The 17,195-nt window shown below is 43.9% G+C and overlaps 1 protein-coding gene across 3 annotated transcripts in view; it reads left to right on the top strand.

Moving 5' to 3' along the window:
• RNF123 (ring finger protein 123) overlaps window positions 1–17,195 on the top strand; it is a 1,600,675-nt gene that overhangs the window by 245,197 nt on the left and 1,338,283 nt on the right. For all 3 annotated transcript variants that reach the window (XM_078661207.1, XM_078661208.1, XM_078661206.1), the window contains exon 8: window positions 6,696–6,782. In XM_078661207.1, the coding sequence (XP_078517333.1) occupies window positions 6,696–6,782 (87 nt within the window). The remainder of the gene's footprint in view (window positions 1–6,695; window positions 6,783–17,195) is intronic.

The following is a 17,195-nucleotide window of genomic DNA, read 5'->3' as shown; positions in this document are numbered from 1 at the left end:
GGTCCTGATCTCGGAGGGAACTGCAAAAGATCTGAAGTGGTTGTTGACAAACTGCGATTGGATCAGAGGCAAACCCCCCTATCTTCTCCAATCAGATCTCACAGTAGTTAAAGTTGTGTCACCACTGGGATGGGGCGGCCATCTGGGCAAGGTGGAGATCAGGGGAGTCTGGTCTCTGGCGGAGTCGCAGGTCCACATCAATGTGTTGGATCTTTCTAAGTGCACATGTCTGTTTGGCTGGCCGTGTAAGGCCAGCCAAACAGACATGCGCGGTTAGGTTTCTCCAACCCAGTAGTATAACACAGCCGGGTTGGAGAAACAGCACAGACTCCTTGTGCCTGAGCGAGCGTTAAACCAGCCCACTCAGGCCAATCCCCGCACTGCAGAAGCGCGGAGATTTCATAGTGAGCCTTTGATGCTGTCCCTGTGTCTGCTGGGACCAGGAAGAAGAACAATGAGGCGGGAGGCGGCCGGTAGGTTCAGGTAAGTCTTTTTTTTTTTTTACATTTATTGCCCCACCACCCCCAAGTTTCCCTGCCCCCTCCACCTGCCCCTCCACTTCTTATATGTGTTGTTCACCACTGAGTGCAGATGTTCAATGACAACACTACCGCAATGTGGTACTGCAACAAGTCGGGGCGGTGTGGGGTTTTGGTCCCTTTATCAGGAGGCCTTGCATCTCTGGAAATTGCTAGAACATCAGGGCATAATCCTGGTGGCTCAACAGCTGGCAGGTTCTCTGAAAGCCAGAGAGGACTAACTCAGCTGTCTATGTCTAGCGCATTATGAATGGTGTCTCTAGTCAGAGGTGGTGGAAGGTCCCTTTCAGTAACGGGGAGATCCTTGGTTAGGACTGTTCGCCTCCAAAGAGAACGCGCAATGTCAGCAGTTTTGCATGCTGGAGTTTCCAAGGCAGCTATTGCCCGGCTACGCTTTTCTTCGTAAGTGGAGCTCAGGCCTCCTGTATTCCTTTCCGCCTATACCACTTCTGCCTAGAGTTCTCAAGAAGATCAAGAAAGATTGGGCCTAAGTCAAGTCATTCTTGTATCCAGAGTTTATTGGTATGAGCATTGATCCTCCGATTAGACTGCCCCTTCGGGAGAATCTTCTGTCGCAGCAGCAGGAGAGGGTCCTCCACCCGAACCTGTCAACTGTGCTCCGCTATGCATGGAGATTGAGCAGCAACAGTTGATAGCTTTCAACCTTCGTCCCGAAGTATGTAATGTTATTTTGGCAGTCATGCTACCCTCCACTAAGACTATATATGACAGCCTTTGGGAAAAAAATATATATATATCGCACAGAAAGGTCTATTGATCCTCTTTCTGCTTCTCTGTCTAATATTCTTTTCTTTATTCTTACACTTGCCCAGCAGGACTCTGCTTTAGGTACTCTAAAGGGGGATCTTTCTGCTCTATCCGCATTCTTGCAGCTGCCGGACCAACCCTCTGTGTTGAAATCCCCATATTGTAAATCGGTTCTTAAAAGGGCTTGTACATATTGTAGGAAAGTAGGATCTGATTTTTTTCTGGTTACCCCCACTTTGTGCTTGGTGTCAGTATGTTTTTGGCCTAGTCTGACTGAGATCCTGCTAATCAGGACCCCGTCACTGTGCTTTGTCGCTACATTGACCATAGAAAGTACTTCTGTACATCCACAGTTGACTACTGGTGCACCCTTGAAGGTCCCTAATATATGGTACGGCAGTACACAGGTCATAGGTACACCAGGGGGCTCCCATGGGCTGTAGCATGTAATGTTCCATCCATGGGAGTCCACTTAAACTACGACTACTGGCCTGCCATTGCAGCCTATGTGAGTGGGTTCTTGCACCTCTCGCGACAGAAATAAGTTTCCTTATATCTGAGGTCACTGCACTTAAAACCTGTAAGTCACCCCTTCGGCAGGCTCTTCAATTCTGAGGTAAGGGTGCTTGGTTATAAGTGTGAGGGTGCCCCTGCTTGAGCAGGACACCCCTACAAACCCCAGACTTGATTCTCCAGGCTTTGTAATTGTGGTCAACCATTTTGATACATATAGTGGATATCCCATGTACTGGGGGGCTCCCTTGGGGTACCCCCTGTACTCCCGGTAACAGAGTTCAGGGGCTGCCAGCAAGCTAGTGCTATTGCCGACCACAGACCTGATTCTGTCCTCCGGCTGCTGAGCCAAGCTTGAGCAGGGGAAGGTAGAACAATAGGTTTCCTGTTTCAGGAAGGTGTGGCCAACTCTTAGATAGGACTTGGTGTATTGGACTGGGGTGGGGGTGCTTGCCAGTGCCACCAAACTTATTTGAAGTGCGCTATTGGTGCCCTCTTTGCATACTCCAGTTTGAGCCTGTTCAGGGAGTCCCTGCTCCTGCACGAAACTGGACAAAGGACATGGGAGTATCCTCCTCTCTGTCTAGCCCCTCCTCTGAGAGGGTCCCTTGAGTTGTTCCAAACCTTCCCTTAGGATACTTAAGGGCTTACCTGTGGTTAGGTCCTCATATTTTTCTCGGGACAAGACCCGAGACTGAAACCATGTTCGACCTTCTGGACACTTGGACTTCGTCTGGAACTGAGACCGCACCAAGGAAGACTCCTACTGCTCCTGATCTCGCTGTTCTACAAGTTTTCTTCTGTGTCTAGGCTTCTGCCAGGTTCTTCACCAGACCTGTGGGCACCAAGGACACCCAAAGTAATCTCCCTTGGTGTGAAGGAGTCACTTCCCTGCATCTGTATGCACCGGAACGAAGTTGACATCTACGGCTCCTGTCATCCTACCGACTTCCCAAGCTCAGCCACACAGGGGGAAGTTCTGCAACTCCCTTGAGGTATGACCTGTCCTTTATGCAGTTTTACGGCCATTATCACTTGTCTGAACAGCTGGGACCAAACCCCTGTGCACCGCGTCGACTTGCCTTTGCCAAGGCTTGTTGGCTCTGCACTCCAGAGATCTTCGGGCTACAAGAAGCTCCAGCATCTCTTCTCTCTAAGCTTAGTGTCCTCACCAGATCTTCTGCACCGTTGGCCTTGCTTAGTGAGCTGCCCAAAGTTCTCTTGTGGCACCTGTGCCTTTAGCCTGTGGGTCCTCCTGAGTGTCTTCTCCTGCTTCAGTGGGGTCCCCTGCTAGCTTGGGGCCTGCTCTGACTCTCCTGCTGTTGGTGAGTCCCTTGGACCTTGCTGGTCCCAACGTTGCTCCTTCTTCATTCTCCATGCCAGTTGCGTCTACTAAGGCTTGTTGGTACTCCCTCCGCACACCAACCACCTAGTCACCGACATCCGATGTGGGACAGCTTGTGCACGGCTCCTGGTCTTCCTCAACGTCACCTGGTCCTCACAGTTGCAGCAGCAAGGCCACCGTCCACTCTTCTGAACCATTGGGCATTGCTCTTCTGTGCCTTCTGGTCACTCCTGAGTGGCATAGACTCTGTCCTCTCGGCTTGCAGGTTCTTCACTTCCAGAAACAATCATTGGATTCCATCGGACTTCTTCACCTCCTTCTACAGAGGCATTTTTCTTCCAAGTCTTCTATTGTTTGTCGACTGAGCTTTCTGATGTCGCTTCACCCCTCTGCACCTGCCCTTCCTGGTGTAGGTAACCTGGTTCCTGGAGCATCCACGGGTGGGGTGGCTCTCCAACCTTTAGTCCTCCAAGGGAATTCTTTGGGGTCCTTGGGAAGGGGCCTTCTTCTGCAAAACTGCGACCATGACCTCTCCATTGACTTCCAGTGGTCACGTGGTTGTGTTCCCACTCTACACACAGCCTCCTTGGGGCTCCTGGGTACTTACTGTGGGTGGTTTCTTTTGTCCCCGGACCTCTGAGTCTTCTGGTCCAAGTCCCATCCTCTTTTACAGTTCGCATTGCACTTTTGTAGTATATGGTTTGGCCACCCCCTGGAGACCACTGTATTTTGTGTCACTTACCTTATTGGATTTGAAGTATTGTTGTGTATAGTGTTGATATCTTCAGATAGGAGATGTACCAATGTGTTAGTGAGTGTTGTGTAATAAATATAGGTACTTCTATATACACACTCTGTGGTTCTTTTTCATTTAACCTACACTAGAAGATTAAACTGGTAAAACAAGCTGCTTAACACTCCTTCAAGATCAGCCTGAAGGCTGCTCTCCGCAGCTACCACTTCGAGAGCCTTCTATGATTATCAAAGGCAACTAAATCACCATAAGGGTTGCCTAGATTAGTGCAAGGTGCATTACTTAAATAAGTATGCACCATGTACAAAGCCAGCGTTCTACACATTTGTTCGAACCTACCCCCTTTATCATACCACATTGGAACTTAATTTGGTTCTCGCATACCTTGTGTGCTTCCTTTGAGCCATTGTACAATTGTCCCCTCCGGCTACTTACCATCAAGACAGCCTTTCTAGTGACTATAACATCTGCCCGGAGGGTGAGTGAATTGCAGGCTTTATCATGCGAGCTAGCTTACATTACATTTTTGGATAAGGTGGTGCTTCGCACCCGTGGCTCATTACTACCAAAGGTGGTGACCCCATTTCATCTGGGTCGGTCAGTCACGCTGCCCACCTTTTTTGCTTCCCCGCATCCCTCTAAGGAAGAAGAGCGTCTCTACCGTCTGGACCACAAAAAAGCGGTGTCGTTCTACCTTGACCGCACAAAAGAGTTCCGGGTAAACGACCAACTCTTTGTGGGTTACGTAGGAGCAAAAAAAGGACGGGCAGTGCAAAAACGGGCCTTGTTGCGCTGGGTCATGATCTGCATTAAAATGTGCTACACCCTGGCTAGTAAGCAGCCTCCTGAGGGCTTATGGGCCCATTCTACCAGGTGAAAAGCTGCAACAACAGCTTTGGCTCGGGACGTCCCAGTCCTGGATATCTGCAGGGCAGCAACATGGGCATCTCTACACACGTTTGCCAAGCATTACTGCCTGGACAGTCAGGTCCACAGGGATGGGCATCTTGCCTGTTCGGTCCTGCAGGACTTTTTAATGTAGAGAATCTGCCCACAACCTGCGACCAGGATGGTATGGCTTGGGTGTCTATTCAAAGGTAAGGAATCTGCAGCTGGAAGTCTCTATCAAACGAACAAGTTACTTAACTTTGGTAAAGCATGATCTGGTAGAGACCGTATCTAGCTGCATATTCCTTACAGACCCACCCATGCCTCCCCGCTATGTTGACTCATTTGATAGGACTAGGGTTGCTCCTTTTTCAGGGCACTAGTTGTGATACACACAAATCAGTTCACTTCATTGCACTGTGCTTCTGGCGTGGAAAAAGTGAAAAGGAACTGATATCCGCACGCCTGGGTGGTGCCTATATAGGGGACCGTGACATCATAACTGACGCTAATGACGCCAAAGATGTCACATGGAGCCAAACGCAACCGCCTTACAGCACGCAGGGGTACTACTCATGTAAAAGTTTCCCCATCCAGCCTGGGAAATTCAAAGGTAAGGAATCTGCAGCTGGATATTGTCTCTACCAGATAATGCATTACGAAAGGTAAGTAACTTGTTCGTTAAAGAGAAGGTATGGTTGCGCTTATTCAAAGCAGCTTCAGTATTTTTAGTGATTCATAGTATACAGGTATTTGTGTGAGGAATTCTTTCACTACTGTTTTGTGTGTGTGTTTGTATAAAACAACACCGTGTGTGTAAAACAGCACCTCCTCCAGTTGTAACACTCTGGTTGGTGGCCCCTCTGTTATTCTCCGTTCTTCTGCCTGGGTTCCTTTCCTCATGTGTCCCGTGACCATGAATGTGCTCCATTGCCGTGTAGCTCCTGTTTTTCTAAATATATCCTCAAATAAACATTCGTGTCACGTATGTCATGTTGGCACAGCTGCCTCTTGGGCTCTGTGCATGTGTGGAATGGTCCGGGGCCTTGGATTGCTGCTGTCAGTGCTGAACCACTGCTGCTTGTGATTGAAACTTTCCCTGCTTCTGTCTGTACTATGGTATTTCTTAGGATGAGATAATTAACTAACCTGCACCTGCCTGTGTGCCTCTGCTGTGCATGTATGGGAAGTGTGAAATGCTGCTGCGCAATACTTGCTCTGTGTGAGTGGTGACATTTGCACTGCTACTGCCCTGTTTGTATTTGTGTATGCATGGCAGGAATATTGCACTGCTGTTGTCCACCCTGTAATTGTTCACCATACAAAAGCTACAACTATTGGCATACTCATCGCCTGTTTAGTTTTGTACAGTTTACTTTTTCTTTTCATTGTTTCTTTTCTCATTCAAACTCTGTTGCTGTTTCTTTATTTCCTGTTTTCTTTGGTCTTTACTCTCCCTATTCTTTTCTTCCTATCTTGCTTTTTTCTATCCATACCTAGAGACCCCCTCCTTTGTGGGAACATATTGACAGACAACCGAAAATGAATTCAAGCCATGCAGCCATAGTCCATATTTTTATTTACCATGCTTAAGAACTGAAATTCAATGGGCCCGTTTCCCTTAGAAACCATTTTAGGTATAGTTGGTTTTATCAGATGTTTGTTTTGAGATGTCTGTACAGTTAAATGCTGCAAACTAATGCAGCCACAAAGAGCATGTGTTCAGAACTGTCGTCATCTTTTGGTATGTTTTCCAAAAACAAAAATTGCTGAATAGAGCTTTAGAGATCACAGCTATCTTAAGGCATGCAATATCAGGTCCAGACACCTTTAAATGCTTCTGCCACCGGGAAGCTGAACAAATTGCTTTTTTTTCTTTTCAAATTAGGAAGGTGTTGGAGATACCCCTGACTCCTATGCTTATGATGGCAACCGTGTGCGCAAATGGAATGTGACCACAACAAACTATGGCAAAGTAAGTGTACAGCAGCCATGATTGAACATGTTGCATGAAGGGTTTTGTAAAAGAAATATCACTTTAAAAACGTCTGTTGAATTCATTCTTGTTTAGTCCTACGCAACTACGCAGAAAATAGTGTGTATGATTGCCTTTAGTTGGGTTAGGATATCAGTGCAATTTTGCTTAATTTAAGTTTACATTTAATATTGTTTAGTTCGAGGGATTTGTTAAAGGGATCACGGAGCACAGACTGCATTCTCAACACAGCAATGACCACCTTGATCCAATTAACACTACACCTCAGTAATCTAGAGTTCACACTGTACCTTCGTTGTGGACCACTTCTGATTTCGTTGGTTGTAATATAGGATTTCCACTGCCAGTGTCCGTCTTAGTATTATGTGTTATTTCATTTTTCTACATGTTTATTCAAATATACAGAAATTACAGCATTTGTGGAGTTCCTTGATTGATGTGGATGTTCTCCTCATTAGGAAAACAATGTTAAGTCAGTTCTATGAAACCAAAAAGTGACAGTTGAAGAAGGACTTCCTTTTGGCGCTGTCTCGATTTTCCCCAGGCACTTTTCGAAAATACCCTCACTGCATACCTTGTTACTCCTGGTACAGGTGCGGAATCAAACATAATCAAGACCTCCAGTTAAAACCAAGCTAACCTAAGAATTCACTAGTTTTTGTTCTTAGGTTGCACCTGGCCCTTGGGGCTGAGCGTTCACGGCCAGTGACTGTTCAGCATGCAGTTATCACAGACAGTGAAGAAATGCGCGGCCGGCCCTTTTTTGGGTTGTAGGCACTCCACTATGCTTGACAAATGCCTTACTATGCGTTCCTGCTGAGTTTTATGTGCATTCCTTCTGACGCGGCCGGCCTGAGCAGGGTTGTAGGCTTATCGCTGTGTTTATGTCGCTGACAAGATAACCCCGCCTGCGGGGCTTCAATAAAAAGAATTGAATACAAAACCAAGCTAAAATTCACTAACTCTGTCCAATACTATTCCATGAAAACAAGTTACACTGACAATTCCCTTAAGTGTGGTACAAAGGTCCCACATGACTGTTGTGTGCTCAGCGTGATTGACTGTTCCATAATTGTGCAGGAGGCCAGTGCTGGCCATATATTTTTGTTGTGTATGTTATGGAAACAGCATGGTTGAATAATTTCTACAAACTCAATTCCAAGTTGAATTGTTAGTCCATAGTTCATTGTTTTACTCTGAGTCTGACATATTAGAGGGAAACGGTGGCAATATTATTGATGAAAGAAATTTCAGATAAGGCCACACTGATATGCCCCATTATATGTCCTTAGTCTTCAGAATGTTAGCTGCTATCCATTCATTCCTTTAAAGGCAGACAACGGTGAAAGTAAAAGAATATGCTCCAGACAATGAATGCAGGATTTGTTCAATACCGAAATCATTTGCCACTTTTACCACATTTAAGACCCGATCAATAGGTCATATCACACTTACTTCACCTTCTGATTCATCAGTGGGTGCTCCTTACCAGTGATTAAACAGTGCTGAACATCCTGAAGGTAGATCATAAATAAAGAAGCCCCTCTGTCCCAACTTCATGCCTTCCAAGGTTTCAAAGGACCTTTAGAAGAAATTCTGAAATATCTCTTTCTAAAAACATGCAAACAGGTTCCACAAAATGAGAAACGGGGGATCTGGGAAACTTATTTCGGGGTACCAAAGCAATCAGGAGTTACTGTGCTCAATTTTAATTAATTCGACCATTTATCAATGATTTTCTGGGACTTTACCATTACTGAGCACCAAGACCAGCACACCCAAATACAGATAGACTCTAAGGGTAGCAAGGCTAAAGCTTATTCAGGGTGTTGGGTGGTGGAGTGTGGTTAGGGACTTAGAACTCAAGAAGCATCAGATAATGAACAGCAAATCAACGTTTAGTCAAAACTTTATTGTATGAAAAAGGCCCGTTGTGTAAACTACAACTTTGGTGTAGATGTACAAGGTTTGCTTTTCCACCCCACGGGTGGCATAGGTCAAATCGGTTCAATGCACCAGGTATGAATTAGAAAGAGAGGTTATTGTAGCCCCACAGAACCACACCCAATACATATTAGAAGTAGAATTTTTGCCCTTGGCTTACTAAAAACCCCTCCAACTGGGTCACGGGCACAACAAAAAGCATTTATTACAACAGGACGAAATTGTTTCTCCATATATCTAAAATGACTACACAGAATATCATGAAAATGTCAAGATGGCTATCTGTTAGCAACGATATTAAAATACAAATTTCTAACATAGTCAAAATGTCATCTAAAACCGAACACTCTAAAACCTACTATTATGCGCTACACTGGGGAAAGCATGGAAAGTAGACCAACTTGCGATCTAGAATTTCTTGAGTGGAAGGGATGAACCACATATCTTGTTAACAGCATGAGCCATTGTTATCAGTGAGGGCATTAAGGCAGAGTTCCCTGTGAAGGGCAAACACACACTGCGGTGGTGAGCCTCCTCCAGTACACAGCTTTATCAGCAGCAGGAGAGATCTAGCATCTTTGAAGTTCGCTGGCAGTCGGCTAGATCTCCTCTGGCAGAATCTCGTGCGATAATCTGGGTGAAGGAACTCTCCTTACAAGTGGTCAAGTAGCGGCTTTTAATACGAAATCTTATCTGAGATTGGAATTTCTGACATGGGTTTGGGAATGTCTGAGATAGATTATGTGCATCAAGGCGTGTGTCCCAGACTTTTCTTTATGAACATATAAGGTGAAAAGATATCAATTCAAACTAGACCATTTTGACTATATGAATGCATTTGTTCTTATTTGACCTTGACGTGATAATAAGTAGGTACTTTTTCCCAGACTCCTGTCACATCATGCTTTAGATATGTCATTAGCCAATAACTTAACACTTTCACAGTTCTTAAAAAAATCAGGTCAGATGACATCTGTGTCAGTGAGAGACATGGCATTGATTCCTCATAAATTGAGGAAATAGGCGACTCCCATTACCTATAACTCAGAAGACGGCGAATTCCATCAGCTAAGATGGAGTTTGAAGGCGGGCCTACTTAAAGACAGATTATGACCGTGGTACATTGTCATCCTCGGCTTGTACGTCTGAATGTGATGTCATAGGGGCGTATTTTACATGTAGGGAAATCCATGCTCTTAAATTACTTGGATATAAAGCACCTAAACCCGTATGAATATCGAAGCACAATATATAAGATGTATATGACTTGTCATAGCCCGAAATAAAAGCAATTGATATGTTGCATTAAAAGATTATGTATTTAATGAGGGAAGCATGACTACTTTTCAGCCTTGCATTTGGTTCAAGCAATTCCTGATTATGTGTAAAATGCAGTCTGTCAAAAGTGTGTCCTAAAAAGAGATGCATGTTGATGATTACTCATACCAGTGACGATAAAAAATCGGGCAAATTAAAAATATGCAGCATAAAAAGAACAGCAAACATGAAGAGCCTTATTCGAAAACAATCTTTCAGTTAATAGTTCATGATTGCTGTGGTATCTACGGGTGAATATGTCGTTGGTCGATTCAAATGTTGATTTCAGTTCTAATCAGTGAACATATTACATCTTCTGGTTCAAACATAACATTTGTGTGGTCCTTATAGAGTCCTGATAATACATGCTCCTCATAGTCGTGAGTCTGCACATTTTAAGGACCAACATTCGGTTGCTCGTCCCAGGCACTCTGTGGTAGTTGTGGCTTTTCTTTAAGCGGCTCAAAGAACAGAAGTAAATCAAGCCATTCATCAAAAGCTGTGCCGAAAAGGGCCACTGGCGATATTGCTCTGTCATAGGTTGCACCTCGTAGAAGAAACAGATGCATTTGTCGGCATTGTGTCTTGTGCTCATGTTGTGGTTAGATTATTGTTTCCATAGCAAAATAAACCACTGGGGGCTGTTCAAGCTGTAAGTCCAAGATGATTTGAGTTGGACAGTTTATGCACCAGAACACAGGTTTTACTTGTGCATTGTCTATTTTGGAAAACGAGAGCATCCAGTGCAGGCTGAGTTCAGATAGACAAGCATGTCCCATATAGTGTGTTAAAATCTCTGTGTTTTTGTTCAGCTGGATAAGTGTGCTCTATGCTGCTGGCTACCTTGTCGGAATAGGAGAAAAATTATATCACAGCCGATTAGCAATATGATGGTTTGAAATCCTCCAGCAGCCTGGAGAACAAGAGTGGACCAATTATGGAATCAGTCACCAAACCAGATCCAATGTTCTTAAAAAGATGCGCAACACCAGTCATCAGAGACAGACTGAATATAGCTTGCACAATATTGACAAAATGCATTTTATAGATTTCAGACCCTGAAGTCAAAGGGTTCTCTTTTAGTAATAACGCAATTAAAATGCATAGGTTTCATATCTATACTAGACCAAGGGATATTTTTAATGATATTACGAGTTGGCGAGTACAAGGTCCTTCCACAACACTGCATTTTCCAGAAACTTGTATCAGATTTGGCTTACCAGGTTCGAACCCACAGCAAGTAACACTGATTACACATAAATGAGAACTATTATTCAGGAGTTCATGATGTATGTGGATGGATGCAGTTGGGGGAAACCAATAAAATACAACTTAACCTTAGCATCAAAGCATTACACATTCCACATAACAATATAGTATCATACAGAAGGGAGTGTCCAAGGGGATCCTGCAATTTGTTGTATAAACATACTCAGGATCATCTTCATTTTTATTCAAACCGATGTAGGAGAAAGGACATTTTCATAAATAAAACAATTGTGAACTTTGCACAGTTTCATACTGGTCAATGGATTAATATTTCTGACAGTACTTAAAATGAAATATTGTAATGGGTAAAGAAATGATAAAGTGTATTAACCGGGTAATAGGTGGAGTGTCACTAACCTTAAATGGCGAGTCTTCCATTTGTTCTATATTCAATTGTGTCTGTATGGATTCTTTCTTTGCCTTTGTTATCTGATTAAGTGTCAAATTATACGATTCAAATATGGCTGCTTTATGGAGAAGTTGCCAATGCACAAACCTGATCTGAGTGTTTGTAATGCCCAATTTAATTGTATAATTGCTCTTAGTTGAGCCTGCCCATTTTGTAACAAACTCGGGTCTCTTTTTATGAAGTCTAAGACTGGATAGAGTTTGGTACTCTCCTTTTAGAAAGCCTGTGGATTGTATAGTCAATAACTGTAAAAACTGCCTACAGGATTTATTGATCTGTTTCCCTAATTCTTTCTGCAGCTTCTTGCTCAGAATATTTATTCAATTATTTATAAAAAAGCTTATATTCCTGTGGCCAGAAATGTTTTATTTCTTTTGATATGTGCTCCCAGAAGAAAGTCAGAAAAATCCATGTTTTTTCATTAATTAAGACAAAAGTTTCTCTTACAGCTGGAACACTAGAATGTTCCACCCATTACTGGCATCTACTTTATATGTGGTAACTATTACAAGTTTCTGTGTAGTAGAACGTGGGCACAGATGATTAGTATTAGGTCCAGGGGTGTTGGAAAGAAAACAAAGCATGCAGGTGTTAGAATCATATGGCCAAAAGGCTAAACCTTAAGTAGAAAACAGAGTTGAATTATAGGTTCCATTTTTTATTATACAATTTGTCTGAGTCTGACATATTAGTTTGGAATGGCCAATAGCTGAACAGAGTTAAATTTCCTTTTGGTATAGAATGTTACTTTAAGTCCTTCAATGTTCCAGATCCTAGACAAGTTGTCTGTTGAATAGTTCTGTTCAGAAAAATCATTTATTTTGGTGTTATACATGCCTGAAACAAGGCTTCTTTGCCTTGGATCTTCCAAAATACTGGTTCCCCAAATACTTTTCTCATCCACATTTACTTTCCAATACTCCTATACCTGGAATGCCAGATTTTGATTAAATGCAGTAGAATAAATCAACTTGTTGGTAGAGATTAGGTTTTTCTGAAGCTGTTGTGGCTTCTGTAAAAAATATAACTCTGAAGGGTGTGATCGGTCAGCACTTTGAAAAGAAGAGAATTTCTTTAAGAAATTCGAATGGCTATCAGGAGATGGAGCCTCACATGGTTCCCGCTGTGTGTAATTGTTAATTTCTCTAGGATATCAAGTCCTAGATGTAAAAGTGTGCATAGTGATGGTAACAATAGGCCAGCCCATGGCACTGAGTCTGCATTGGTGACCGCCTTGGTTGACCTTCGTTCGCGTGTTGACCTTGGTCGAGCAGCCTTTTTAGTGCTGCTCGACATGTCGGTGCGTTCGATACGGTCAGCCACGTCATTCTGATCAGGAGACTAGAGGAGACTGGGGTATCTGGTCTGGTCCTTGACTGGGTGGTCTCTTACCTTGGTAATAGACACCAGGTGGTAGCCTTGCCACCCTACCGTTCGGACATCAGGAGGGTGGGGCAGGGCGTGCCACAAGGGTCGGCCATTAGCCCTATCCTATTCAACCTTTACCTCCGTCCCCTGATCAGATTAATCAAGTCCTATGGCATTGCGGTCATCAATTACGCTGATGACATGCAACTTATCTTCTCGTTTGAGGGTAAGGATGCTGTGTCACAGGAGACTTACCATCGCTGTATGTCAGCTACGGCAGAATGGCTGAGTCCGAATTCATTGCAATTTAACAGCTCAAAAACCGAGGTACTGCACTGCTCTTCGAATCGCATTCCTCGGCCTTTGCCACCGGATTTTTGGCCTTCCTCTTTCCAGAGCACGAGGGCAGTGGCAGTGTCCACCCGGAACTTGGGGGTGATGTTCGAACCCAATCTACAGCTAGACGCGTTTGTCAATAAAACCGTGGCAACATGCATGCTGTTGCTTCGAACACTGCGGAAGATTCTTTCCCTCCTCCCGGGTCATGCCCGCCCAGAGGTAGTGCGTAGTATCATCTTAAGCAGGCTTGACTACTGCAACGCGCTACTTCTGGGCGCGCCAGCCACCCTAGTGGGTAAACTGCAGCGGGTGAAGAACATGGCTGCTAAGTTCGCCCTTTCCAGAAGGCGTCTTGATTCATCTTCCTTGGCGCTCATGGATCTCCACTGGCTGCCAATTGCCCGGCATATTGATTTTAAAGCATTATACCTTGTTTTTAGGGCTCTTCATGGCCAGGGGCCATCCTTGCTGCAGACGATGTTCTCTTGGTATACCCCCACCAGATCCCTTCGCTCCTCCTCCGCCTGCTTGGTGGTCATTCCTAAAATCATGAGGATGCGGATGGGCGGACGTTCTTTCAGGTTTGCCGCAGCTAAGTTGTGGAATGCTTTACCTTTGCCCCTGAGAAGTAAGGAGGATCTCTCCTCCTTTAAAAAAGGATTTGAAAACACACCTCTTTCCCAAGTTGCCGTAAAGTCTAAAGTAGCATAAAGCTGTGTATGGCTGATCAAGTCAAGCGCCAGGATACCCTTTGGGTGACAGTTTTGCGCTATACAAGTATGCCATACAATACAATACAATACAATATGCTAGCAAATCAGACATTATTTTCTTGACGGTCTAAGTGTCACAGTCATCTGAAAAAGAACCAGGCATAACTACCATTTTTTGAAACCTTTAACATATGGCAATGGTAATGTTGTAGTAGGTCACATCATCTGGTATGGAACTTTTTCCCATGCTGTGCCCTCCGTCACAGAATATGCTGTGATGTTCACAGAAAAGAGACCTCTTCGGGTTCTTTGGGATGAAGAATGCAGCTGTGGTTCACGAACCAAAGGTGATGCAAATGGTATTGCAGGGATAAAATGTCCATTGAGTAGCAGTAGAATCTGGTATGGAACTTCATCCCATGCTATGCCCTCATGCACGGAATATGCTGTGATGTTGGCAGAATAGAGACTTCTTCGGACTCTGTAGGATGAAGAATGCGGCTGTGGTTCACGAACCACAGGTAATGCAAAAGTTCTTGCAGGGTCAAAATGTCCATTGAGTAGCTTTAGAATGACTAGTATCGTTGACAGCCACATGATGAAAAGAAAAGTTCCCAAAATGATCTGAACATAGGACCACAATGGAATTGGGTACTTTTCACAGAACATTTGACAAGCGCAAAGCAGTCTCGGGCGATGAATCACTGTAGAAGGGGTTCTTAGGTGCTCTGTAAAGTATCCAGAGTCCTTCTCAATATTTGTGGTCTCTCGAGGCTCTTGAAAGGGCACTAGTTCAAATGACGTGGCGGCAGGTGTTATTTCATAATAAGTAATGAAGTTGTGTTTAACAGTAGCAACATTGCTGATATCAACATCAGGTGCATTATGTAGAACATTGAGTTCTACAGAGTACTATGCTAAAATATTCCTGGCTGGGAACTCAAGCTCATAATCTTACTGCTTTGTTCAAGGGGGTATTTGGATTAGAGATAGGCTCAGAGGCACTACTCTGAATTCTTCTTGGTGTCTTCAAAGGTCTGCTTAGAGGACAGGCCACGTAGTGCTTTTTAGGTATCTTTGAGACGTGTAGAATTTAGAATATGGGCATGAAGCTCCGCCCAACTTTTTAATTGGCTCCTGTCAATGTCTTTTGTAAATGGTGGTTTTTCATTGGTCAATAAGCTTAGTAGTCCCTCCTTAGTGCCCCCTTTTCTCTTCTTGTAACCTCCTATGCGGACACCCCGTTACATGTGTTGTTACTTGTGTTGTTACTCCTTATGTTTTAACTGCAGGCTCGGAGCACTATTTTCTGAAATAACTGTGGAACACGCTCTCCTGCAAAGGTTATTTTTGGTTTTTTATCTAGTGCGGCACGCCTTGGCTAGAATAATGGCGACCTCACCTTTCATTTGGTTACTATTGAAGGACCCCTTACCTTTTTTAAAATGTATTTACTTTGCTTATAATGGCGCCACCCGTGCTTCAGCTGTAAACATCTTAAGCTAAAACGCGGGTGCCACGATTTCTTCAAAAGTAAAGAAATAGAAAAAAATAATGTATTTCCATTTCTTTACTTTTCATGCAAATACGGGACCCAAGCTTTTAGCTTAAGATATTTAAAGCTAAATAAAAAATGGCCGGCACCATTTTTTTCTATTTGTTTTGTTTTATTACAAATGCAGCATTTGTATGCTGATATTACAACAGAGAAGCCCCAAAGTTACCTACAGTGAAAACCATGGCATAGGAAAATTATTTCTGGCGCAACTCTCAAGAGCAGCGAGAACCCAAACGATGCCTGTTTGCATAAAAATATGCACTCCTGTTTTTAATCACTACTCTGAGGAAGTCGTGGCATTTCTATAGGTGCTTACTGCTTCTGCCACTTCTTCTGTCAAAAAAAGAAAGAAAAAAAACGCGCTCTCTGTGAATTCTGAGATGCTTGACTAGCAGACACGGTATCTAACGTACGCATCCAGTAAAATCACAGTGTTAAGTTTCTAATGATTGGGTGTTGTACGAGCCCGTACCTGTTGTGGTTGGCTGTTTGAAGTGAGTAAGCCTCTGGGGATTGACGGCGCAAAGTACAGTAGCTCTCTGCGATTGGTTACGGTGTACTCCTCTTCATGCCATTGGTTGGCTCATGTGCACAGGACTCACCCACTCTTTGTCACATCTGAGTGGTGGGCACAGGGAGGTAGAGCTAGAGTAAACTCAGCAGTAGTTATCTGGTGCACGTAAGAGTAGTTGTTATCAATCCGGTAAGTAATCACTCCTGCATTACTTGGGTGCGGAGTGCTGCATGCAAGAAGAAAGCTTGATGCAATGCAGCTGCTTATCTGTTCGCATGTGCAACATGCATCTGAGCTTCTTTAAGGTGGATCTTAGAGGGGCATTGCCCTAATACAAAAAGCTGTTAACTGGCTGAAAGTGACACCCTCGGCTGTAGTCCACTTGGTAGCTAAGGCCACTGGGGGTGTTAACTGTCAAATGTGTATCACAGGGTCAATTTCTGATGAAGAATTCGAAGGAGACACAGTGAATCCTGAGCGTGTCATGCACATTCTCATTTCTGCCCCATAATGCACATATGCAACCTCTGGTTTCAGATGAAATCTCCCCAATAAATTGAACTCGTTTTTAGGTCTCCACTAGGCAGCGCTTGCGCTGTCTCTTTGAGACATGTAGTTTTCAGGATATGGGCATGAAACTATACCCACTTTCTGCCCATCTTTTTAATTGGCTCCTGTCATTGTCTTTTGTAAATGTTGTTTACGCACCGCTTGCAGTTTTACAAAACACATAAATAACAGGCATTGTAATTTACAATGCCAATAGCTCATACGTTCACAAATGCGAGACCTATTGCATTGCAAATGCTTGTTCATGTAGTCAGTGGATAACCACCTGTTCCTCCTTGAGCCAGGCAAAGGAGGCAGAATAAGTGTTCTGTTGCCTTTTATCCAGAGAACATTGACAGGATGTCTGTAGGATGGCTTAAAAGCTTGCTTGTTGTGGATTTTTTCACAAACT

Source organism: Lissotriton helveticus, chromosome 9 (genome assembly GCF_964261635.1).
Source record: "Lissotriton helveticus chromosome 9, aLisHel1.1, whole genome shotgun sequence".
NCBI lineage: Eukaryota > Metazoa > Chordata > Amphibia > Caudata > Salamandridae > Lissotriton > Lissotriton helveticus.
The sequence above is the reverse complement of the archived record's forward strand: the minus strand, read 5'-3'. Positions and strand labels throughout refer to the sequence as shown.